General features: G+C 38.0%; 1 protein-coding gene across 2 annotated transcripts in view; it reads left to right on the plus strand.

Moving 5' to 3' along the window:
• Nucleotides 1-27,373, plus strand: part of LOC124596433 (COP1-interactive protein 1) — a 398,432-nt gene that overhangs the window by 291,655 nt on the left and 79,404 nt on the right. For both annotated transcript variants that reach the window (XM_047135568.1, XM_047135569.1), the window contains exons 19-27: nt 2,530-2,695; nt 2,786-3,028; nt 7,083-7,277; nt 8,151-8,311; nt 9,304-9,429; nt 9,636-9,806; nt 19,189-19,335; nt 25,973-26,086; nt 26,169-26,340. In XM_047135568.1, coding sequence (XP_046991524.1) covers nt 2,530-2,695; nt 2,786-3,028; nt 7,083-7,277; nt 8,151-8,311; nt 9,304-9,429; nt 9,636-9,806; nt 19,189-19,335; nt 25,973-26,086; nt 26,169-26,340 — 1,495 coding nt within the window. The remainder of the gene's footprint in view (nt 1-2,529; nt 2,696-2,785; nt 3,029-7,082; nt 7,278-8,150; nt 8,312-9,303; nt 9,430-9,635; nt 9,807-19,188; nt 19,336-25,972; nt 26,087-26,168; nt 26,341-27,373) is intronic.

Raw genomic sequence — 27,373 nt, forward strand, 5'->3', positions numbered from 1 at the left:
AACCGCAATGTCAGAATTGCCTCTCTGGTACTTTTACCTTTCCTGAAGCCAAACTGATTGTTATCTAATACATGCTCAGTTTTCTTTTCCTTTTTTTTTTTGTGTATTATTCTGGTCAGCAACTTGGATGAATGAACTGTTAAGCTGACTGTGCAATAATTCTCCCACATGTCAGCTCTTGCAGTCTCCAGAATTGTGCGGATGATATTTTTCTGAAAAGTCAGATGGTATGTCACCAGACACATGCATTCTACATACCAATGTGAATAGTTGTTTTGTTGCCACTTTCCCCAATGATGAAATTATGATGGAATGTTATCTGTCTCTTCTGCCTTATTTGATCTTATGTCCTCCAAAGCTTTCTTAAATTCTGATTCTAATACTGGATCCCCTATCTCTCCTAAATCAACTCCTGTTTCTTCTTCTATCACATCAGACATATCTTCCCCCTCATAGAGTCCTTCAATGAACTCTTTCTATCTATCCGCTCTTTCCTCTGCATTTAACAGTGGAATTCCCATTGCACTCTTAATGTTACCATCCTTGCTTTTAATTTCACCAAGGGTTGTTTTAGTTTTCTATATGCTGAGTCAGTCCTTCCGACAATCATTTCTTTTTCGATGTCTTCATATTTTTCATGTGGCCATTTTGTCTTAGCTTCCCTGCACTGCCTGTTAATTTCATTCCTCAGGAACTTGTATTGATGTATTCCTGAATTTCCATGAACTTTTTTTGTACTTTCTTTTTGCATCTCTCAATTGAAGTATTTCTTCTGTTACCCATTGTTTTTTTTTTATCCTCCCCCCCCCCCCCCCCCCCCCCGCCCCATACCTTCTGTGTGACTACTTTTTTTTCCAATTTCTGTAGTTGCCCTTTTTAGAGATGTCCATTCCTGTTCAACTGTGCTGCCTACTGAGCTGTTTTTTGTTGCTGTAGCTATAGCCTTAGAGAACTTAAAGTTTATCTTGTCATTATTTAGTACTTAGTATCTCAATGCCAACGGCCTTGCGGCAGTGGTAACACCAGTTCTCGTCAGATCACCAAAGTGAAGCACTGTCGGGCTGGGCTAGCACTTGGATGGGTGACCAACTGGTCTGCCGAGCTCTGTTGGCAAGCGGGTGCACTCAGCCATTGTGAGACAATTTGGCTGGGAGAGTGGTGTGCTGCCACGTGCCCCTCCACATCTGCATCCAGTGACATCTGTAGACTGAGGATGACATGGCGGCCAATCGGTACCGTTGGGCCTTCATGGCCTGTTCGGGCAGAGTTTAGTTTTTTAGTTTTAATATCTCACTTCTTTGCATATTGACTCTTTCTGACTAGTCTCTTAAACTTCAGCCTACTCTTCATCACTACTACATTATGATCTGAGTCTATATTTGCTGTTGGGTATGCCTTACAATCCAGTATCTCATTTTGGAATCTCTGCCTCACCATGATGTCCTCTAACTGAAATCCTCTCAATATCACCTGGCCTTCTCCAAGTATACCTCCTCATCTTGTGATTCTTGAACAGAGTGTTCACTATTACTAGCTGAAATTTATCACAGAACTCAATTACTCTTTCTCCTCACTTATTCCTTGTCCCAAACCCATATTCTCGTGTAACCTTTCCTTCTACTCCTTCCCCTACAACTGCATTCGAGTCCCCCTTGACTATATGATTTTCATCTCATTTTATGTACTGTATTACCCTTTCAATACCCTGTTGTACTTTCTCTATCTCAGTCTAGCACTGGCAAAAAGGGCATTTCTGTCCAAGAGAAGTCTACTCGTGTCGAACATAGACCTTAATTTGAGAAAGAAATTTCTGAGAATTTATATTTGGAGCACAGCATTGTATGGTAGTGCAACATGGACTATGAGAAAACCAGAACAGAAGAGATTCAAGGAATTTAGGATATGGTACTACAGAAAAATGTTGAAAATTTGGTGGACTGACGGGGTAAGGAATGAAGAGGTCCTCCACAGAATCAGGAATTGTCTGAAATTTTCTTCATGAGTTTTGGATGATGTATTTCATCTTTTAATCTTGGTCCTAAGATTTTTCTCATAACTCTGTGTTCTTCAGTTTCTAATTACTCTTTTAATGTTTTTATATCTCTGGTGTAAGTAGTGATTGTAGTTTTGGCACAGTAGTATAATGTCAGAGTGTAAGTTCTAGGAAAGGCATCTTTTAAAACAATTTCAGGAGAGGCACCTTTTATGATATTTTTTATGCTTTATTTATTTTTTATGGAAAAGCTATTTCTATTTTTAGAAGTTTAGGTTCTGTAGCATTCTTTTTGTTTCCATTTTCACTGATCCATGCGTGTTTACATTCATTAACACAAAATTCTATATTTACCTGCAATAAGATTTTCCATGTCTTTACTGCTAAACTTCACATGGCAAAAATGGCATATGGCATATCTTTCCTTTTCTTCTAAAAATAAAGACAATTAATGACCCACTTGAAAATTTCAGTTTCAAACCCAGTAACTAAAAGAAAAGATAGTTGTGTGCTTATGGATGTCTAATTATTTGCAGACTGAAAGTGAAAATGAAAAATTAAACCAGGAACTAAAACGGTTGAAAGATGAAGCTTTACAAGATGTGCTGAGGTACTACAAGCAACGTTCTCCAAAGAAACCCACTGATCTGACAACTAAAGTACAGATGAAGAAAATGGTTGAGGATCTAGAGAATGAAATTGGTAACTCTTTTTTGTTATTAAATTGTTTTAGTGTGTAGTTCATATGTTCCAAAATGACTGTTATGAGTAAACTGTACTACTGTTGTGCAGGAGACATCTTGGTAATTTTGAACAAATCAGAAACAGAAAATCTGAGACTGAAAGGCGGGCTGAAGGCATCTGCTGTTGTTGAAGATGATAAACTGCTGAAAGAAGCTAAAGATAAACTGGAGAAAGATCTGGAAAAGGCGACTGGCAGAGTAGAGGAACTTGAGAGGGAACTTAGAGAAGAGAAAGATAAAGCTGAGAAAGACAGAAAGAAAGCAGTGAAGGACAAGAAAGTACTTGAGGAAGGTTTGTAATTAATCATATGTATGGATTTTACGTTGATGTGTATATTCATTTCCTGCTTGTTATTTACTTGGTGGATGCCATTTAGTTTCCAGAAATTCTATATATGAGTTATGTATAATTTGTGGAAGGGGTCTTTTGAAATGGATTACTTATGTGTGCATTCTTCTTATTGGCAGGAAAACAACTGCAAACAAATCCGTCAGTAGCTTTCTCCTACTTTCCAAGCTTCAGAGGCTATGGCCAAGCCATTTCTTTGATATACCCTTTCTACCTGAAGTACTAGTCCAGTAAGCTATGCAGAAGAGCTTCTGGTGTATTTGGAAAGTAAGATAGAAGTACTGTCATAATGGAATCTTTGAGGATAGGTCATTAGTCCTGCCTGGATAGCCTGTTAAAAGCATGGATCCAGGATTGAGTCCCAGTCAGTTCTAATCTGTCATAAAAGATTCAAAACAGGCTATTCAAGAACTGAAAAAGCCAAACACATCAACAAGCAGTACAAGGCTCTATCTGCAGCTTTAATCCAAGCTGAAGCTAAGATTTTGTTTGCAGATCCCACTAAAGCACAGAACATTCCTGCATTTTTCTCAGCCAGTTCACATCATATTGATCATTGTAAGCATGAAGTTGTCTTCATGACATGGAAGCAGTTGAGGCAGATGGACCCTGATCAAAAGAATTTGTAACAAATTATTACAATCATTACACACCAAAGCATATTTTAATTTGGAAAAAGAGGTCTATTTTGGAAACAAATGCCTGGTTGTAACATTCATTTCTATTAATGAAGTATCTGCTCATAGTTTTAGGGCCACTACGTTTTGATACACACTTTTTCAGAAGAGGCACATAAAGTACTTGTAAATAAGAAGCTGTAATGATCTGTCATTCACAAAATCTAGATCTACATACAAACTCTGAAAGACACCATACAATGCATGATGGAGGGTACATTGTACACTATTAGGCGTGCCCTTTCCTGTTACACTTGAAGTGGAACAATGGATAAATGATTGTCTAATGTATCCATATCAGCTCTAATTTATCCTGTCTCGTCTTTGTGGTCCTTTACATGAGATGTACACTGTTGGCAGTACGATCTTTCTGCAGTCAGTCACAAATGCCAGTTCTGTTAACTTTTCTCAATAGTGTTTCACGAAAAGAACATCATTATCTTCAGTCCAGAGACTCCCACTTGATTTCACAAAGCATCTCTGTAATACTTGCATGTTGATCAGATGTACCAGTAACAAATCTAGCAGCATGCCTCTGAATTGCTTTAGCATCTTCTTTTAATGTGGCCTAGTGGGGTCCCCAAACTGTTGAGCAGTAATCAAGATGAACCACACTGTTGTAGAATTTCCCAATAAAGTGAAGTCGACTATTTGCCCTGCCTACAACTGACCTTATGCCCTCATTCCATTTCATATCGCTTTGCAATGTTACACCTAGGTATTTAATTGGCATGACTGTTTCAAGCAGCACACCACTAATACTGAATTTGAATATTACAGGATTGTTTTTCCCTCTTGTCTGCACTAGCTTACACTTAACTATATTTAGAGCAAGTTGTCATAATACAACCAAATAGAATTTCTGTCTTAAGTCATCATGTATGTTATTGTCACACAATGATGATGCTTTCCTCTACTCTACAGCTTCATCAGCAAATGGTCACAGATTGCTGCTCACCCTTTCCATCAGATTGTTTATCTATGTAGAGAACAAGAGTGGTCCTATCACGCTTCTCTGGGCCCGTCCTGATGATGCCCTTCTCCCTGATTAATACTCGCTATCCAGGACAACATACTGGGTTCTCTTACTTAAAGAGTCTTCGAGCCACTCACATATATGCTCAGACTTATGTTATCAGTCAAACACATTCTGGGAATCTAGGAATATGAAATCTGTCAGTTGCCCTCCATCGATTGTCACTGGAAGAATTTGGTTAGAGTAGGTTGACTGTTCATAAGTTGACTGTTCACTAGAACTGAAATAATAAAAAGAATGATGAAAAATTTACAATTATTATTTTGTTCAGTAACAATGAGTTTAACGCATATTGTGAGAAGGGAAAAAGCCTTTCAAAATCCTCATCATTCATTTCCCTGATAATATTTCCAGCGTCCAACTGAATCAAATAAAAATATTGATGACAATATTATGAGAAAGATAGACTACTATTCACCATATACAGGAGATTTTGATTTGCAGACAGGAACAACAAAGAGACAGCTAAATATGTGAGCTTTCAGCCGAAAGGCCTTCTTTGTGCATGGAAAACACACACACATTGATGTAAGAACAACTCACACACATGTCCATTGTCACTGGCCACTGAGGCTGGACTGTGAGCAACTGCACCTGATGGAGAAACATTTGGGAGGTGTGGGTAAGGAGAAGACTGGACTGGGAGGTGAGGGGTAACACGATAGGGTGGGGAGCAGATGATGGGGTAGGGTAGGGTAGGGTATAGTGCTGCTTTTGGGAACTGGATTGCTCCCTCCAGAAGCACTAAACCCTTTGTTGCCCTTGCCTGCTTATCCCTCCCCTTCCCAACCCAGCCTCCTCCTTACCCTCACCTCCCAGATTGTTTCTCCCATCAAGTGTAGTTGGTGACAGACTGGCATCGGTGGTCAGAGATAGAGGCCATGTGTGTGAGTTGTGCTTGGGTGAATGTGTGTGTGTTTTCTGTGTTAGAAGAAGGCCTTTTGGCAGAAAACTCACATTTTAGTAGTCTTTTTGTTGTGCCTATCTGCAACTCAACATCTCCTCAATATTGTGAAGAGCGATCTATGCTTTTCACAATATTGTTGTTATTCCAACCTGGATTTTCCATTGTTTAAAAATATTAATGATATGTTTAACAGAACTTTGATACTGTAGTCCATTGACCAAAGTGTACTGTCACAGCTGAAGGCCATTTTTTCCCAAAACTCTTTGAAGCTCACCATCAATACATTCTTCTGACAGCTTAAAATTGAGATGAAGAGTGATTCAAGTACAGAAACATGAAATAATATCATTCCAGATATATTGAGAAAACTGTTGCCTGAAGTTCCAAAGTATGTACTGCTTGTGCAGTAGAAGAACGAATTGGCATGAAACAAAAAATTCATTGTACCTGTGTTGAAGAGAATGTGTACGAGGTTCTGAGCTTTCATTCCAAAGAAGCTAGTGATATTAATCATTGGGATATCACAGAGGGTAATAAGAAGGAAGAAACTGAAGATGAGAAAGTTCAACCTGTAAGAAAACTGATGAGGAAAGTAGTTAAGGCCTTCCAAATGGCAGCCACTGTCATGATATTTTCTCAAGACGTCAATCCTGAGATGATAATGAGAAGAGAGAAGTAGAAAATGTTCTAAATTGCAAAGATTTGCATGAGCAGACTTGTGTTTCAGTTCTCTGGATTGTATACAAAAGAGGATTGAGCGTGCTTGTCTCAATTAGATGTTTACTGTATGAGCATATTTGTCCTCCAAATAAATATAAGTTGAATGTGATTACTGTTCATTCTCAAGGTCAAAAACATTAGAGATATTCTAAGGGTTTCAACATTAGGGTTAATGCCATTTGTGATGGATAAACAGGCTCCATTTTATTTACTGCCATGGGTGTACCTTGAATGAAGAGCATATTGTATTGAACACATTGTAGTGAATATACTCTATGGCTTCAGCCTTATTATGTAGTTTATGTAGTAACCAGTCAGCAAATATCCAAGTTGTTCATTGTTCTAGGTGTACCTTATCCAGGTACACACTTTTGATCCTCAGGTAACATAAGTATTCTTTTTTTACTTCCTGGTCCGCACTGAGATGAGAGGTATAGAAAAACAGTGAAAAAACATATTGCATTTGTTATTGCTTTCATAAAACTTTGAAATACAGACTTACTATTGCTTGGGAAATGAACAATACTTTGTTGTTGCTTTCCTCATATTGTTCAAAATGACAGCTTTTGTTTACAATAATTGTTGTGTTACATCTCTAAATAAGCAAAAAAAAAAAAAAAAAAAAAAATACTGAATCCATATCCATTTATATTTTAGGTAAGAAGAAATCTGATGAGGAGAAGCAAAAACTGGAAGCAGAAAAAAAATTGTGGGAATCAGATAAGAAAAAGCATGAGGAAACTGTTAGAAAACTGGAAGATGAAAAGAGGAGAGCTACCGAAGAAGCAGAGAAACTGTTCAAGGAGAAACAGATTCTTGAAGATCAAGTGATTACATTAAATGCTGAAAAGGGTAAGACACTTCTGAATTTATTACATGAAGAATATTTGGGTTACTCGTTTAGGGCAAAATATGGCATTAAACTTAAAAGAAAGAATATGATTTGAACCTGAGTGGGAAATACTGACTGATGACACATGAAAGAATAACATACAAAAGAATATATTTGCTGGGAAAAAAAAGGAAATGTTGTGTCCTAGTCATAACGAGACAGCTGTTCTCTATTTACAGCTAGGACTTTGTAAGATATGAAAAGAGTAATGGAACTGGATAAAGTAAGGGTAAACAGATAAATAGGTAGGATTAGGGCAGAAAAAAGAACTGGATAACTAAGACATGCAATAAAAGAAGAATTGAGAAAACAAGTGTGGTAGAAGATGTGAAATGGAGTAAGTTACTATAGCAGAATAGTTTTAGGAAAGTGCATTTAAGTACATTCATCTCAAATATCAAGTACATGTAGAGGATAACAAATACCCACACATAATTGGAAGTGTTGGAACTTGCCTACACATAACATTCTAAGTGAAACAGGTAATTGTACATCCGATACAGTTGGAGGAAGTATTTCATAAAAGACTATTTCAGATAGAAACTCATACTCTCTTTGTCTGTGTATCTGCCATGCTTGGGTTGATAGCTTTATTTTGGCATTGCCACAGCACTTTTGCTTTTTAATAGTGGTGGTACTGCAAATGTGAAAGACAGCTCATACTACACAATATTTTGGCTGCTAATGGGGTAACCTTTTGCTGAAATATAATGTGAAAAATTCATATGTTATGCACTCAACTACAAACAGTGGTCTGCTGTGAAACAGTTTTTCCTTTATATGAATTCATTCAAGCTTCACTGACTTTCTTACACATATATTTGATTTTTCAGCTGCAGCTACTGTGAAACAAGATGAAATTACATTATTTGTGAAAAGAATAGAAGCACTGAAAACAGAGTTGGAAGAAGAGAAAAAACAAGGTGTTGAGCAGAGGAAGAAGCTTGAATCCCTTCAGAAGATGGAACAGGAGAAAAATAGATTGCAAAAGGAGGTATAATATTTCCTATTACAAATTATTTTGTATCTTCAGAACAAATCTTTCATCTCATGATAAATGTGCACAATACAACACAGGATTGTTTACCTTATCCACTCATCTTTGTTTGAGATTTTTATGAAATTCCGAAAGCATTTCATGTAGATGTCAGCATGGAGTATACTATTAGGTCACGATCAACACTTCCCCCTTTCCTTGGAAAGAATTGGCACATGAGGAAAACTCTTATACAGTGTGTCTGTTGTTGTTACTGTTGTTTTCATTATTATTGTCATTATATCACTTTCATTTCTTTTGTTTTATTTTCTCTCAATAAGTTGCATGTGTCTTGTTCTGTGACATTGCTTTCAGTGGTCTTGAAGTATTGTTTTTAGAAGGAAGATGCCAAATAATTTGAGTTGTATGGGCAACAACCAACCATTTCTGAGATATTATGTTGTATCCTTTTTTGTTTCATTCGAACTTCATCAGTATAGAAATTTAATTCAAAATACTCAAATTTATTCTTAACAGAAACTTAATCCTTATATGAGCACCAAAAAATTTCAGAAATAACAGCACTTATTGCTGTTACAATGTTCTGTCCAGAGACTTGCAGCTTTAAGACATGTGACAAGTCTGTGAAACTTATCACCAACAATCGTTTTTTACACTTCCCGGTCCTTGATTACGAAAATCATTCTTACACAGTTACAGAAGTGATCTCTTTCTGTGTACAGAATCAGGCAGCAAACTGTTGTGTATTTTTTATGTGATAATGCTATAGGTATTCTTTGAAGGTGAATGGATAAAGCATTGTTTCAGATCTAAAAATTTTCAGCCACACACTTTCACCTTCCTGAAGAAAAAATTCTTGTTGCCACTCAGAGTTGTCTGATGAATATATCCCTACCTTTATTTGTGAAAAATTGAACTTCAAAAAATAAAAATAAAATTACTTTGTTTTCTTGGTTACCATCGCTACACTAAAAATAATTTTTGTTTAGGTCACAGAAAATAGTACAAAAATGGCAGAACTGGAAAAGAAAGCAAAGGAAACTGAAGAAAAGTTGAAGAGGACAGAAAGAATTCTTTCAACAAATAAAAACAAAGTTTCTAAACTGGAGAAGGAGGTTTGATTTAATGTTTGTTGTTCTTGTTTGTCTTTTGTGTAAATTAGTTATGTTTGTGTTACCTTCAACTTTTTGTGTTTAGTTTATGTTGATTTTGATATTTATCAGTCTCTTTATCTTTCTTTATTTTCTCCAACCCTTACACTCAACTCTTCTGTAAATTTGTCCTTTCACATTTAACCTTTCTTTCTAACTAACATGGACAGCTAGAGGAAGAGAAGGAACGTGCAAGAGCAGCTGAGGTGACTCAGCAAGGTGTGGCAGCCAGTTGGCTAGCTGAAAGAGATGGACTTAAGCAGCAGATTGCAACACTTCAGTCGCAGATAGATTCCTTGGAAGCAACACTTGGTGGGAAGACAGTGCTTATTGAACAGCTGGTAAGATACCAACTGTGAATGAGTGTCTGTTGTTAAACACAGGAAAACACCATTAAAAAATTTAAGTAAAAGGTGGCAATTCTTTTTATATGTTCATTAACATAATTTGAAACAGTATTAGAGAGTGACTACTGCAATTCATAATTTGTCTGAGAAGAAACATCTTTGCCAACCACCTGATTAATCACTCAGTTTCTTGCAGCAAACTCCTAAGTTTAGTGCACCATATCAAAAACTGGTGAAGTCATATGGTGTTGAAAAAAGTTAAGTAATAAAAATGTGTTAAAATGGATAAGAAAAGTTGGAAATTTGCATTTACTTGCATTGGGTTTCAAACATCAGATGAATAGCTTGCATAACACTAATAGTAAAATCAAAATAAATTTACCATTTTGAGAGCAATATCCTCACAAGAAAAATCAAGACATAACTCGTTACACACTTTAAGCATAACAACTCAGTACAAGTCAAGTTTTCAGCAGCTATTATGCATTTTGCACCAAAAGTACTTAATAAAATCCTTGAGCTTTCTACAGAAGTAATCACTATTATCTTCAGATGTTATAAATACTGGCTGCCAAGAGTGGCCAGGTACTATCCTTATTAAAGATATGGTGTTGGTACCTCCTTTGAAACTGACCTAGAATTGTCAACATGCTTCATTAGTTTTGCTCAACGTCCAGAGCCTGGCCCCATGAGCTTCTAAGTCTGCACCCTGATCTGTATTGAAATGATTGCACCATAAACAAATCTCAGTTGCTTCTTTTACAAACAAATTGCAATGGGTTATCCTGTTAGCCATTAGTCCAGTCTTTTCAAAAAGTTTCTTTTGGGTATTCTCAGGGCAATTTTATGCTGCAGCTGACTTATTTAGATGTTTTTGTTGCCTGCAGCATGTATGTGCTGCAGAGTATTCAGTTTCACTGAAAATAGTTTGGTCCATTTATATACTGCTGCACATTGCTTGACTCACTTTCCTAGGCTTGCTTGATTTCACCAGCTCAATAAAGTTCTAAAGTCCTGCTGCTTCACATATATATGGTGGACACCTTTCCACTTCCAGCTGTCACTCGTTTTTAACTTTGAAGGCTGTGGAACTGACAGTTGCAAAAGATCAGAAATCTTATTTGTGCTGATGTGGCTTGAAAACTGTGAACATTTTGTTCATTGTATGTTTCTTATGGTAAGAAGTAATCTTGTGTATGTTGGAATGAGTATAATGAAGTAAGGTCACTGTTTTACACCCTGTATGTAGTGCAGTAGAAGCAATCTGTGATTTTTATACTTCCTGAATGTGAAAAGTCCCAGAAAAGGCTGAAGAGGATTGGATCCCTGCATCTCATTGGGACAGTGTATCATTCATGTTAATGAACATGGCAGGTGGCATATGGCAAGTACATAATTGCTAATGAACTTGAGTTTATGAAGACATTATTCCAACCTCCACTTCATCATATCTCTCACAAATATCATTCAAAAGAGAATGGAAGAAAAAATTCTGTAGCGCTCAAAATGTAGTGAGATTATATATAGACATTATTGTTGAAATATGAGCAACTTTGAATAATGAGGATGAAATCATCTTTAAAAACCTTCACGTACCATTTGGTAGTCATCACGCCATCAAGAAATATCGCACCGATTATTCCATGACATTGCACACCACACAGTCACCCGTGAGGGTGAAGAGACTTCTTGATCATGAAATGTGGACTCTCAGTCGCCCAAATGCGCCAGTTCTACTTATTGACAAACCCATCCAAATGAAAGCGGGCTTTGTCGCTAAACCAAACCATACAGTGCATACTAATTCCCATCATGCCCAACGGCCATGCAGTTTGAATCTATGACATTGCACACCACACAGTCACCCGTGAGGGTGAAGAGACTTCTTGATCATGAAATGTGGACTCTCAGTCGCCCAAATGCGCCAGTTCTACTTATTGACAAACCCATCCAAATGAAAGCGGGCTTTGTCGCTAAACCAAACCATACAGTGCATACTAATTCCCATCATGCCCAACGGCCATGCAGTTTGAATCTCTTAATGCAAACTGTTCAGAAGGTATAATTATTTTATTTCATATAATTCAATTATTGTTACCCTGTACATTGAATCCACTTGTCATCTCCATGGCCTAGTGATCAGCATTGCTGAATATTAACACTGAGGTTCCAGGCTTGTTCCAAGTGACCAACTCAATCTTTTCTGTGATACTGTGATAGATAGATCTAGAAAAGAGTCCACTGACTCTCATGAGGCCAAATGAGAAGCTGCATGAAGCAGCGAAATTTACATGCAGTGCACCAAATTGATGTCAAGTTAAAAGGTTTTTGAAAGACTGAGAACACCCTGTCTTTTATTTATTGATTATTGGATCCACTGTTTTAATGAAATATCTGATTAAATACATGACACAACATTTTCAGAGATCAGCAACATAAATATGTTGTTTTATGGCAAGAAAGTTGAAATGTCATACGGCAGATAAACATTGCGTTCATAATTCAAAATGAGAACAGTGAATAAAGTTTGAACATCCCTTTATCAATTTTTTAATTTCTTTGTAGATATTTTAACGTTCCTTTTGCAATTGGGTCCTTACATGAGGCAATAATAAAGTTCATGTTGTCAGCATAAAGGAATTTACTTGCATCAAGTACATAAATATGTGATTTGATGGTATATAATGGTAGAAATTTGAAATAATGTCATACGACAGGCAAGCATCACGTTCATAGTTTGGAATATGAGCAATAAATAAAGTGTACCAAAAGTGTTGATTTCTCCCGCCAGTGACACCCTGATGAGTGCACAATAGCTATTTAATAATTATTTAATTGTGTAGGTTTCCATGGCCAGTCAGTTGACATAAAGGCAACCACATGCACTGCTGTATGCTGTGGAGACAGTGCTGGTGTGGTACTGAGCAACATGTGAACTCTGTTGGACAACAGCTCTCAGTATTTTTACTTTGTAGTCTCTGCCAGTCCAATCAGAAGAAGCTATTAATGCTTTGGATCACTTGTGTGGCCCACATGGTAACCCTCTTTTTTGGGGGGGGTGGGGGAGGTTGGTGGGGTGGGGTGGGGGCTGACAATGAGTGTTTCCTCTGTTTATAATGCTGCTTAATCTTGAGGTCATAATGACACAGTTAACATTTATCTGCGGCTAAAAGTCTTGGTGATCACGTCACCAAAAAGATTATCAGGATCATGTAGGTAAAACTGCCAAGTTTTTGATTGCGCAGTGGACAGAAACTGCTGAAATGTCTGGAAACTTATAAAAAATACTTATCACCAACCTATGACTAATGCACACCTTCTCTGCTATCGGTTTACAAGAAGTGTATTGGTCATCAAACATTTGGACCTCTATGTTGCATCAATTCTTGATTTTTGACTGAGAGATGGACAGCCTGTCACGGTTCATCTTCCAGGATTATTTATCCACTTTGGAAATGCCTGCATCATTTGATCACAGTGTCATACTTTGGGACATTGTTTGTGTACATAAAAATAGCATCCCATGAATTTCCTGAAGTAAGTCTGCTTCTTTAACAAAGCAACTTTTATTTAGCACATTTTATTTACAAATAAATCACAGAAAGTGATAGTTCCTGACTCTTCTGGAAGCACAAAAAACCAAGAGACATCTGTAGGTGGATAATTCTTTGTCTGAACGGTACTCTGAACATTGTGGAATAACTCCATGTACTACATGTCTGTGTTGAAGAACACTGTGTGTGGTTTTGCCTTGCAAACATTCAGATGCAAACCATGGTCTTGGTGCACACATATGACATCAGTTCATTCACTGAAAACACAGCTGAAAACACAATGGGCAGTTGAATGGTGAGTGAAGGCAGTCACGCATTAGGCAGACAGGCAAATCTGTACACTAACCGGATGTTGGTGACAGGTAACGAAGAGGTCCAGATCATGGTTCGGGAGAAAACCATGTACTGTAGGGACATTATCAGTAGATGCACTAGGCAGCTTGCTCTAAAAATTGGTAGGTTGACAAGTGAGACTGTGGCAGTCCACAACAGCCCTTAAATCTGCTGTGTATGGTTTGCCACATCATCTGGCCTTGGTACATGTATCCTTCCGCACAATGTTTAGCAACCTCATCAGATGTATGCATAATTATATTGAGTGATCCATCAATGTGGTGTGATTACAATATTTTCTTTGTATTTTTTTTCCTTTCAAGAACAGGGAATGACTCAATGCTTGAACTTCCATTTTCTCAAGAGGATGCACCATATTTGACTTTGTACACAAGTGTTTTTCTGTGGAGGAATAACAGAGTAAAATTTAAGCCTGAAACATTTTTGTGCAATGCGGAGAATGAATTTATCCTTTATTGTTGCCCTCCATAATCTAAACTTTGTGCCCGTCTTTGTGGAAGAAAAGATGAAGAGAGGGAGACATTGCACAATTGACATGGGGATGTGGCTAAGGAAAAGAGCCTGAATTTCAAAAAGTATATCAATAGTGTAAGTGGAAGTAGGTAAAATATGAAATGTTATGGAAAAGACTGCCCTACCACAGTATTTACTGGCAGTTTATAGAGACATTTGAAAAGTAAGTTTTTTTTCTAAATGTCAAATTTAATTTCTGCTTCCGAAACTGGTGACCATCACATGTTATTCCTAGACTACAGCTTAGTGGTATACAGGGTGAACCACCTAAAACTTGCACCACAAATATTGTGGAAATGGAAAGTGCTATTGATGTGCAGTTTTCACAGAATGGATTTATAGTCAGGCACTCATGATGTTAACCAATGAACACTTGTAATAATTCTTAGAAAATGTATTTTTTTGTGCAAACATGCACTTTTTCAAGTGGAACAGTGCCTATTGACATTAACATACTAAAAATTGGGTAAATTACAATGTCCATGGTGTTTGTTGCAGGATTCTAGTTCGAGTCATTTACGAAATATCATATTTTAAAAAGCTTTTATACTGACGCTTGTTTGGCTACATCTACATCTGTGTGATTACTCTGCTATTCACAATAAAGTGCGTGGCGGAGGGTTCAATGAACCACCTTCAAGCTGTCTCTCTACCATTCCACTCTCGAATGGCACACGGGAAAAATGAGCACTTAAATTTTTCTGTGCAAGCCCTTCTTTCTCTTATTTTATCATGATGATCATTTCTCCATATATAGGTGGGTGCCAACAGAATGTTTTCGCAATCAGAGGAGAAAACTGGTGATTCAAACTTCATGAGAAGATCCCGTCGCAATGAAAAATGCCTTTGTTTTAATGATTGCCACTCCTATTCATGTTTCACGTCTGTGACACTATCTCCCCTATTTCACAATAATACAAAATGAGCTGCCCTTCCTTGTACTTTTTAAATATCATCCATTAGTCCCACCTGATGCGGATCCCACACTGCACAGCAGTACTCCAGAATAGGGCGGACAAGCATGGTGTAAGCAGTCTTTAGTAGACCTGTTGCACCTTTTAAGTGTTCTGCCAATGAATTGTAGTCTTTGGTTTGCTCTACCCACAATATTATCTATGTGATTGTTCCAATTTAGGTTATTTGTAATTGTAATCCCTAAGTATTTAGTTGAATTTACAACCTTCAGATTTGTGTGACTTATCGCATAATCAAAATTTAGCTGATTTCTTTTAGCACTCATGTGAATAACTTCATACTTTTCCTTATTGAGGGTCAATTTCCGCTTATCACACCATACAGATATCTTATCTAAATCATTTTGCAAGTCGTTTTGATTGTCTGATGGCTTTACAAGACGGTAAATGCCATTCAGCTTGAGTAATTGCTAGGTACAATGTTGTTATGTTTGGTTACAGTGTGCTTGTGTGTTCCTTGGGAGTTTTGCAACTTGTTAGTCAATTAGTGTGTGACTGTCCAAGCAGCAGGTCATGAATGGATGGTGGGATTTACCAATGCAGAAAAAGCTGACACGCTCCTGGTGTATGAAGAATGTAGGAAGGATACAGTTCATTCTTGTATGGTGTATGCAGCAAGATATCGCAATAGACATCAACCATGTTGCCAATTATTTATCAACCTCTTCAACCACTGTACAATGTAACAGAAGCAAACAAATGATGACAGAAGAGGGGGAGATTAATGTTCTTGCTGATGTTGTAGTTGATCCGCGTGTTAGCTCCCACACAATCACATGAGGAGGTGGCATGAGTCAGGCAAGTGTCCTACACATTCTACATCAACATGGGTTCCATTCATGTCACATCTGTCCCCATCAAAATCTCCACGGAAATGATTGTGAGAATCATGTTGACTTTTGTGCGTGGGAATTGAGACAGGATACACAAGATGTATCATATATCTAAGCTGCATATATCAATCATGGCCAGGTTAAACATGTGGTATGGGATAGTGAACCATCACCTCATAGGCCTGTTTTTCATAGACGGAACACTGAACATGCACAAGCATCACAGCCTCCTAACAGAAGATGTTCCTCTGGAGACCAATATGATGGCAGCCCGTAGCACACAAAATACTACAACATATCTTCATGAGTTGTTTCCAGATTATAGGACTGAACATAGACGAGTTGTACCTTGGCCACCACATAGGCTGGATTTGACTCCTGTAGACTTTTTCTGTGGGGGAAGATGAAAGACGCCATCTACAAGGACATAGCAACTACACCCAATGATATGCAATGACATAATACTACAGCCTTCTTGGACATCTCCACTGAAATGCTGGCACAAGAGTAGCAGTCCTTCCATACCAGATTGGAAGTGTCTGTTGTTGCTGGTGGTGGTTATGTTGAACACAACCTGTGATGGTCAGTTGTCTCATTACTGTCAGAATCAACATAACTAGTGTATGCACTTCGTTCGTTCTTTAATGTATGCTACCCCAGGTACTATACAAGTGTTGGAGTGGAAACTTTTCAAAATATGATATCTCATGAATGACTATCATTATAATCCTGCAACAAATACCATTGCCATTCAGAGCTACCCTACTTTTAGTTTGTTAATGCCAACAGGCATTGTTCCATTTAAGAAAGTGTATGTTTGCACAAAAAATACACTTTCTAAGTATTATTACAATCAGTGAATGAGTAACAGTTTGAGCTCATGACTACCAATCCACTCTGTGAAAACTGCACATCAACAGCACTGTCCTTTTGCACAATATCTGTAGCGAAAATGTTTGGTGATTCACCCTGAATAAGGGGTGATCAAATAGTATCCATTCGAAGGCCTTACTGTCCAGAATCAGTATGCCAATCATGAAAAATCATAGTGAACATTAAGGTAATCACCCTCCCCCCTCCCGATCATAAGTGTGAAGATGAAGAGGAGATGGTTGGGTTGATATGAGGCAAAGGGGTACTAATATAGGACAAGGATAGACATTGTGAAAAGGTTTATCACATGAAAAGCTTCAGTAGGGAAGTGAACAGAGAATAATGTTCAGCTCTGTTGGAAACAAGGTACAGTAAAGGTCTAATATGGAAGAAAAATGAAAAGAAAATTGAGTGGCCTGTGTATAGGCTTATACATACAACAGGAAAAGAATTGTAGCTCATAAGCCAGTGGCTTCCTATGAGTTACATGTTATTATCCACTATGAATCATCCAGCAGCAGATAAGCAGCTGTCTTTCTTCATTTTTTTGTTTATTTTTTTCCTTTCTGTGATTTCTATTGTTATAAGAAGTTTATCAGCAGAGGGGAGAAAGATAATGGACAATGTTTGAATAATGGAAGATAATGCAGGTCAGATGAAGATTCAGACCTAAGGGGTCGCAGGGCGTGTTGCAAAGTTGCTTCCATACATGGAGCTAGTGTTTTAAGGAGGGACACAGGTGTCATGGGCAGTGCTGAAAACATTGCAATTACATTCCATTGTCAGTCATGTAGATGAACATCATCATTTCTTGGAAGATAATTTCACTTGATGTTTTTATAATATGCTGGCTGTTATTTGAAGAAACATTTCCTTTCTTCAAAAGGAAGACAGTGGTCCAGATGGCTTCTCTGCTATTTTCTTTTTCCCATGGTAAATATAATGTTCTAGCTTGCAGAGCTTTGTTAATTATATGTGAATATTCATCTTATTTGAATACCACTTGCACACATAGTCATTCATCTTGGAGATAGTCAGACATTACATGAGCCATGAAAATGAAACTTCTAGTGGCAGTCATGAGCCATTGCGACATAAGTCTAAAAGTATAAATCTACATGGGTGGACTTATTGTAAACACAATGTTGTAGCAACCCCTTCCATTAAACTAGCAAATCCAAAAAAGAATTTCACTCTGAGGAGAGTCATTGGTTCACCTTCACAGAGTCTGAAAGATGTTTAGCCACAATATTGGAAGCAGAGATGATATTGCCCAATGCAAACTTAAAACTTTTGGAGCTTCCTGGTTGCCAGGAAGAAGACTAATATTAATTTTTAATTGTGCTCAGCAGAATATTTTCTATTGAGCAATGTGAATTTACACTGGATGCTGTCTAATGAGGAAAGCTTTCTGGCAAATAGTTCATTATAATGCCAACATAGAAAGCAGGACATCAGTTATTTGATCATCAATAGTGGAACAGCTGTTCTGCCTCTGACAGAGCAACACATGCCTCTGAAATGACAGAAGTGGAAACTGAAGAAGTGATGTATTACAAGTGTAACCATGGGAAAACTAGATTGATGCAGATTTGGCAGATGATGGGACTAAGATTTTACAAATATTTAATGGATGCAGAATGCAACTGTAGAATAATGTTAGACATATTTTTTATTCTAGGCCATAAAATAAGATATTCAAGATCTGTATTGACACTGTACTACAGCTACTCAAGATGTCAGTGGTACTGAATAGTGAAGGGAACACTTTTTGTACACAGGGGATTAGAGGAAATGAGATATTTGTTTCTTCACCATATCACAGAATACTTCCAGCCTACAACTGCCTTACTGTGAGAGAAGCCATTTGTTACATGTGCAGGTGAAACACTTGTAAGGCAAAGTAACAGCTGCAGAACTGGACATGCTGCAGATGTTTCATGTATCTAATATGAACAGGGACTTCATGTGGGTTGCAAAGATATACATTAGTTTCTACGAAGATGATTGCACCAAAGAAGCTTGTGAAACAGGTGATTAGTATCAAAAAGTAAAATACAAATGCTCACATTGCATACAAAACTATGTAACATTTCAAGCTACAATTTCATTAGAAGTATATTAGTGAACTGTAGTAAAGGAAAATGAAATGTAGTACTTGCATAGAGATTGCCTCACAGCACAAAATAGTAAAGTATAGGTCTGTGTTAAACAGTTTTTTAAGTAACTTTTTATTCATAGAAAGTTGTTTTAAATGATTTTTTGCTTTTAATAGGAAAAGACCCTTAAAGAAGAGAGAGAATCTGTTTCCGATGCCACTGAAAAGGCTCGTTCAGCTGAAAGGAATGAAATTTCTTCACTGCAGGACAAACTGTCATCTAGCAAAGGGGAAATTGAGGAACTGACAAAGAAGCTAGAGAAGGTAAGTGACTTGTTCTTTCAATAAATGTTGAAGTTTTGGAATCAGTCTTATGCCTTAACTGGTAAAATTCACTGCCTTGCTGGAAAAGGAATATAGTCTTTTGCAATGTACAGTTGTGAGTATTGTGAAGTTTTAAAGCAAATTATGAGTGAATAATAAAAGGTAGTGCAACATTAGCGAAGTTTGTGGTTTGAGCTGTTCCATATTTTACTATGAGAAGAAGGAGAAACAATCATTTAATCAAAGTGTAAGACTATATTTGTCATACCAAAAATAAATTTTTAAAATGATACACTCTGCTTTTAATTCCAGCCACTTTATCAAAAGTTTTTCTTTGGTTGAGTGTTTTTGCTTCTCTGAAGTGTAATACTGGAAGGTCTGTATATTATCCACCTGCAGCTGCCATGATTTCTGCATTGTATTCAAAATCTTTTGCAGACCCATATTTCTTCTGACCCTCAGGTTCATTCTGCCCTCTGTCTGTCTGGGTGGGAGCTTTATTAGATTCTCTAGCCTTTTCTCATGTTCACATTCTTTCCTATACTGCATTTTTTTAAAATTTAATACTGTGTGCTTCAAAGTACTAGTTGTAGGAGTGATCTTTTGCAGCCCAAGCAGCACGTCATTTTATATGATTATCATACCATAATTAGGAGAAATAATTGAGGCACAGAGTGGCTTTGATCTTCTCAGGAGGTATCCTGGCAGAAAACTTGCAATATTTTCTTCTCTGCTCATATCCCTATGACTGATATCTCCAGAATATTGTGCTTCCCATGTCGATCCTTTATTTATTTGTCATGCCCAGTCGTATTGGATAATGAAAATTGGTTACTAAATGTATGTCTGAAAATCTCCTATTTGCTCACTAGAATGATTTTCTTGATTAATTAACCAATATAAAGTATAATTTGTTTTATATTTAAACTAATGTAATTGTTGTTGTGACTTGGCAAGACAGCCAAGCCACTATGAGATAGCCGAAAGGCACGCGTTTAAGCTCACATAGGCTGGCGTGAGGTCTGGAACAGTTAAAGGAGTTGAGTCTAGTAAAAAAAGTATGTAGCTTCTGGAATACTTAACTTTAATCCATAATTGGTGAACATCGGTCTGACGGTACATGCATCACAAGATAAATAGCAAATGATAATGGCGCCTTGCTAGGTCGTAGCAAATGACGTAGCTGAAGGCTATGCTAACTATCGTCTCGGCAAATGAGAGCATAATTTGTCAGTGAACCATCGCTAGCAAAGTCGGCTGTACAACTGGGGCGAGTGCTAGGAAGTCTCTCTAGACCTACCGTGTGGCGGCGCTCGGTCTGCAATCACTGACAGTGGTGACACCAGGGTCCGACGTATACTACCGGACCGCGGCCGATTTAAAGGCTACCACCTAGCAAGTGTGGTGTCTAGCGGTGACACCACACTTGTAAACTAAACAGATTAAAAGTTTTATTAAGAAATAATAATAACTGTGAGGACATATAGCAATTAATTTATGCCAGTTCAAACAGGGGTTTTGTAAACTATCTGTTTCATGCATGAACTACATGTCTCTGGGATTCTTCCAGTGAATCTCAGTCTGCTTTCTGTTTTTTCTGCAAATTGTTTTATATGACCATTCTAATTAAAATTAGTTCAGATGCACTGTCTCTTTTCAGTGACTGGTGAACAGTCATATAATCGTGCAAAAATGGATAACATTGATAAATATAGCAAGTTGTGTTCACAGACCACTATTTACAGAACCCACATTGACACCTACAGAGAATATTGTTGATATCAAAAATGTCATTATACACAAGTATAAAATGTGTGCCATAATGCTGCGACATATGCATCAGTAATTTATGCCTCTTATTCACAAAGTTTCTCCAAAACATGATTCCTCTTAAAATGGGAATGACCTGCACAATTTTAGAATCACTTGGAATGTTGTATTTCATTAGTAACCTATGACAAACATGTACTACAAGTGGAGCTAGTTCTATATAGAATCGTACATGTAGCTTATCAGGTGCAGTTATCTTTCCTCTGATGAGTGATTTTAGCTGATTATTCTATCCTGCAATCCCTTATCTTAATGTCTATCATTTTTTCATTCAAGAAATGAATGAAAGTAGGAACTGTAGAAAGATTTTTCTCAGTAAAATAATTATCATAGATGCAATTCAGTACATCAGTCTTCTTTACACTATATTCCATTTTGGTGCCATTATGATCACTGAGTGACTAGATAGAAGACTTAAGACCAAAACTTTTGCAGATATTGTCATTAGATCACTATATAGAGTTTCTTCTTCTCCATCTCTCCTCTAGCATTAAGCATGAAGGCATGTTGCAACTCTTTCACAGAATCCATCTCTTATTGGATCATGTATTGTTAAGAAATAGAATTTTAGTTTCAAATGCATTGAATGGCTTCCACTGATGTCATTATACTCATATCAGATTGGTTGTTATACCAGTGTGTGAAAAAACATGCATTGGTAACAATCTTGAAGCAGTATTGAATTTATGAAATTTATTTGCCTTTGTGGAACCTTTCTGAAATTAGCTGCATTAAGTATGAAGATATTACTTACTGGTGGCACATGAAAATTTGTGCTGGACAGGGACTCAGACTCAGGTTTCCCATCTGTTGTAAGCGGTTGTCTTAACCATCTCAGCATGCTTCCAGGACCAACTCCTACTTCCATATGCCCTCCTGTCTACAACCTCATTGCTCACAGCTTTTTCCTTATATTCCCACTACAGGATTTCAAAGAGATAAACATATTCAACATTAGTGTTAAGATTGTCGTTTTACCCATCGAAGCTTGTACTACTTATTTTTACCAATGTCCAAAGAAAAAGACATTGGTCACAATTTTTCAGCAATACTAAATTTATGAAATTTATTTGCATTGCAGAATTTTTCTGACATTAGCTGCATTAGGTGTGAAGATATTACCTATTGGTGACAATGAAAATTTGTAGCGGATCGGGACTCAGACCCAGATTTCCTGCTTATTGTGAGCGGTCATTTTAACCTGTTCAGCTATCTGAGCATGCTTACAGGACTGACTCATACTTCCATATGCCCTACTGTCTATGACCTCATCACTCACAACCTTTTCCTTGGATTCCCACCACAGGATTTCAAGGAGATAAACATATTCAGTGTTAGTATTCAATCGTTATTTTGCCCATTCAGACTTGTAATACTTACTTTTAACAATGTCTAAAGAAAAAGACATTGGTCAGAATCTTGCAGCAATATTAAATTTATAAAATTTATTTACTATTGTGGAATATTTCTGACATTAGCTGCATTGGGTAGGAAGATATTACCTATTAGCGATACATGAAAATTTTTGTTGGACAGGGACTTGAACACAGATTTCACACTTATCATGAGTGATCACCTTTACCACTTCAACTACCCATTGATTGTGTCATATATGTATGCATACTATACAATACTACTGAATATGAGCCTTTGTCACTTCTCATTTCCAGTCCCAGAGATGAATATATGAGATGAAGTTGACTGACCTGGTAGACTATGACTTGTTTCTTGTAATTGTGTAGGACTCTGTGATCAGAGTCAGTTAACTTATGTGTTCTGTAATGGATCATATCATATAGTAAAATGACTATCACTGTATTAACCAGTGTTTCAGCCACTGTTACAGACCAATGTTTCAGTCAACGTTCATCTGGATTTCATGTTGCACTTGATAAATTGAAATATTTACCTACCTTTCACTGATACAATAACAGCTTATCACCAGTAGAAATCCACTTTGTTAACCAAACCAAAAAGTTTGGATCTGTTTGTTACCAAAAGATGTAATCTCAGGATGGAACTTTTTGCCTTACTTTAAAATTTAGCTTTGCTATCAATCAGGCATTTTATATCATTAAACAAGCAATCAAGGATTTTGATAGTAGTTTTATTCACCCCTTTCTAATCTCAATGTAAATGAAGAGAAATGAAAGTTATATTTTCTACTGTCATTAAGGCCATAGTCAATCCTTCTGGTATCTAATGGGTTGTTTATAACAGTATTATGAGAAAATATAACATGGACAGTGATGCTGTAGTTAAAATACCTAACTGCGTAAACAGCTATCTATGACATGATCATTGGTGAGCACCATAAATTATTCTTATGGCATGGTCAAACAGTCCACGGGTGTACTGCTAGTTCGTTGTGTCCAACGTGCACACTATTTTGGTAATCAAACATGTCACCATCATCAGGTGCACTGATGAACTGAGGTGAGGGCGCATGACCAACTAATATCCCGTGGCCCCACAAGCCACAGTCTACATCCATGGTCGGGGAGATGCTAGCATCGGCATCTGTGATGGTGTTGATGTAAGATCTCTATCTGCCCTGGTCACCAGATTGTTTTGTTTGCTGAGAGTCTTCTTAACTAAATTCAGTGTTGGTGCCCAAGCCTTGCTAAAATTATAGCTGCAACCTTGGTTGATGAGATCGTCCCTGGTATGAATTTCTATGGCCTTTCTAATGATACTGTCCAAGTATTTGGAATTCTGTGACAAGATCCTGGTACATTTGCACTCCATCACATGATTCTCAGACAAACCATGCTCTGTGACCTCTGAGTTTCTGGGATACGTCAGTCATGTGTACCTCTGGTGTTCTTGGCAACAATCTTCACCAGTGCACACAGTCTGTCCAATACATGTCGTCCCACACTGACATGGAATCTGGTATACTCTGGCTTTCTGTGGCTTCTTCTGTCTCCACAGATAGTACTTTTGTGGTGGGGTGGAGAGTGTGCCTAATTTGCCATTCTAAGTATCCATTTTTTGGAGTATGGTTCTGGGGTTTTCCAGCTCACAAGGCAGACTCTCTGTGTCTGAAATAGTGCACACCATGTGTACTAGTGTTTTTAGCACCCCATTTCACTGCAAAGGGGGGTGGCAGTGGTCTGCATGTAAATACTGGTCAGTGTGCATTTTCTTCTGATACGGCAGGAAGTCTAGGAGTTTGTCCACGTGTCATTCACGTAATGGAAAAGACACATGGGTTTCCATTTGCATGACACTGGGGCTTCCTCCTCAAAGTTATGTGGGAGACATGTTCGTCATCTGGCGCCACTGAATGGACAAACTCCTTGACTTCCTTACACATTTGAACTCCATACATTCCAACACCAAATTCACTATGGAGACCAAAGCAGAAGGAGGATTACCATTCCTGGACACCATGGTTAAGAGAAGAGTTGATTGCACCCTGAGCCATGGTGCGTATCAGAAGAAAATGCACACTGACAAGTATTTGCATGCAGACAGCTGCCTCCACCCTTCGCAGAGGAATGGGGTACTAAAAACTCTAGTACATATGGCGTGCACCATTTGAGACACAGAGGGTCTGTTCCATGAGCTGGAAGACTTCTGAACCGTACACCAAAAAACTGGATACCCAGAATGGCAGATTAGGCGTGCTCTCCACCCCACCACAACAGTACAATCTGTGGAGACAGAAGAAGTCACAGAAGAAGAGATAGCCACTGCCTTTATACCATACATTGGCCCACTATATGGAAAATTCAGATGCATATTGAAGAAGCACCCAGTAAAAATTGTCTTTTGCCCACCCAATAGCACATGAGCATTGTTGAGAAGTGTCAAAGGTGATCTTGGTGACCAGCGTATACTAGATTCCATGTCATTGTGGGAAAACATATTGGACAGACAATGTGCACCATCAAAGATTGTTGCTGAGAACACCAGAGGCACACTCGACTAATGTATCCCAACAAGTCAGTGGTCGTAGAGCACTGTTTGTCCAAGATTCATGTGATGGAGTGCACATGTACCAGAATCTTGGCACAGACTTCCAAATACTGAGACAGTGTTGTTAGAGAGGCCATAGAAATTCATACCAGGGATGATCTCATCAACCGAAATTGCAGCTATAATCTTGGCAAGGCTTGGGAACCAGCACTGAGTTTAATTGAAAGACTCTCAGCAAACAAAACAATCTGGTGACCAGGGCACGCAGAGAACTTACATCAACACCATCACAGATGCCAATGTTAGTGTCTCCACGACTGCCACAGGTGCAGACCGCAGATGGCTGGGCTCACAGGAGCAGGGGATATTGGTCAGCCATGTGCCTTCAGGAGCACAGCTCGTCAGCACATCTGAAGATGGCGACATGTTTGATTGCCGAAATATTATGCCTGTTGGACACTATAAACTGGCCGTACACCTGTGAACTGTTCGATGAACAAATATGGTGGGAGAAACTGAAGAATCACATTCTTATGGCATGCTTTTATGTAGTGAAAAACTATCTTTTTTAAAGATGAACTACCTCAGAATATTATTCCGTAGTATATTATTGTGTGAAAATAAGCAAAATATGTTAACTTACTTATATGTTTCTCTCTAAGATTTGCAATAACATGAAGTGAAAAGTAGCTGTACAGAGTTTTTGAAAAGCTTGAAATAAATTTCTTCTGTTTCTAACTCTCATCAACATGATAATTCTGAAGATTTTGTCTTTCTTCTTAGCACGTGCCCTTTCTTTAAACTTGCCTGTTTGCAGTGTCATTTCCAGATTTTTTTCAATATGGTAACTGAATATGATAGGGAAGAATTTAATATGTTTCAGGCTGAAAACAATCTTAAAGCAAATGAAGAGAAGAACAAAAAATTAGAAGCTGAATTAAAAACGCAGCGAAGTGAATTAGAAACAAAAGTGTCAGGAATTGAAGCTAACCTGCAGGTAATTTTTTTAACTTTATTTTCTATTAACACTGCACTGAAATAAAAGATATCTGTGTCTTGTGAGCTGTATTTGTTTACAGGCAGAGAAGAAGAAGTGTGAAAGACTCAAAGCCAACCAGGAGAAAGAACTGAAGAATAGGGAGCAAGAGTTAACCAGTCTTCGAACAAAACTGAAAACACTAGAGAGTAATAGTGGAGCAAGTACAAAGAAGTTAACAGAAGTGAAGCAGGAGTACCAGGAGAAAATAGACAGTGAGTTTAGCAAATTCAAGCTCTTTTTAGATATAGAAGAATGTTTAATACTTTCCTGTTATTACTTGCAGTTTGTACAAGCTAAGTCTTGAGATATTTCATATATTTCTTTTATACCTGGCACTCTTTTTAGAGTAAATATCATTCTTTTCACACCACTAATGATTGCAACTTCACCATGTATCAGGAATGCTTGCACATATCCATCTGCACATACACAGACACAAGCAGACATTTGTTAGGCAAAGAGTTTGGGTAGAGATGTCAGTTGAGGCGGAAGTACAGAGGCAAAGATGTTGTTGAATGACAGGTGAGGTATGAGCGGTGGCAACTTGAAATTAGCAGAGGTTGAGGCCTGGTGGATAACGGGAAGAGAGGATATACTGAAGGGCAAGTTCCCATCTCCGGAGTTCTGACAAGTTGGTATTAGTGGGAAGTATCCAGACAACCCGGACGGTGTAACACTGTGCCAAGATGTGCTGGCCATGCACCAAGGCATGTTTAGCCACAGGGTGATCCTCATTACCAACAAACACTGTCTGCCTGTGTTCATTCATGCGAATGGACAGTTTGTTGCTGGTCATTCCCACATAGAAAGCTTCACAGTGTAGGCAGGTCCGTTGGTAAATCACGTGGGTGCTTTCACACGTGGCTCTGCCTTTGATCGTGTACACCTTCCGGGTTACAGGACTGGAGTAGGTGCTGGTGGGAGGGTGCATGGGACAGGTTTTACACTGGGGGCGGTTACAAGGGTAGGAGCCAGAGGGTAGGGAAGGTGGTTTGGGGATTTCATAGGGATGAACCCAGAGGTTATGAAGGTTAGGTGGACGACAGAAAGACACTCTTGGTGGAGTGGGGAGGATTTCATGAAGGGTGGATCTCATTTCAGGGTAGGATTTGAGGAAGTTGTATCCCTGCTGGAGAGCCGCATTCAGAGTCTGATCCAGTCCTGGAAAGTATCCTGTCACAAGTGGGGCACTTTTGGGGTTCTTCTGTGGGAGGTTCTGGGAATGGTTCAGAGATTCCGGACTGG

Source organism: Schistocerca americana, chromosome 2, assembly GCF_021461395.2.
Source record: "Schistocerca americana isolate TAMUIC-IGC-003095 chromosome 2, iqSchAmer2.1, whole genome shotgun sequence".
NCBI lineage: Eukaryota > Metazoa > Arthropoda > Insecta > Orthoptera > Acrididae > Schistocerca > Schistocerca americana.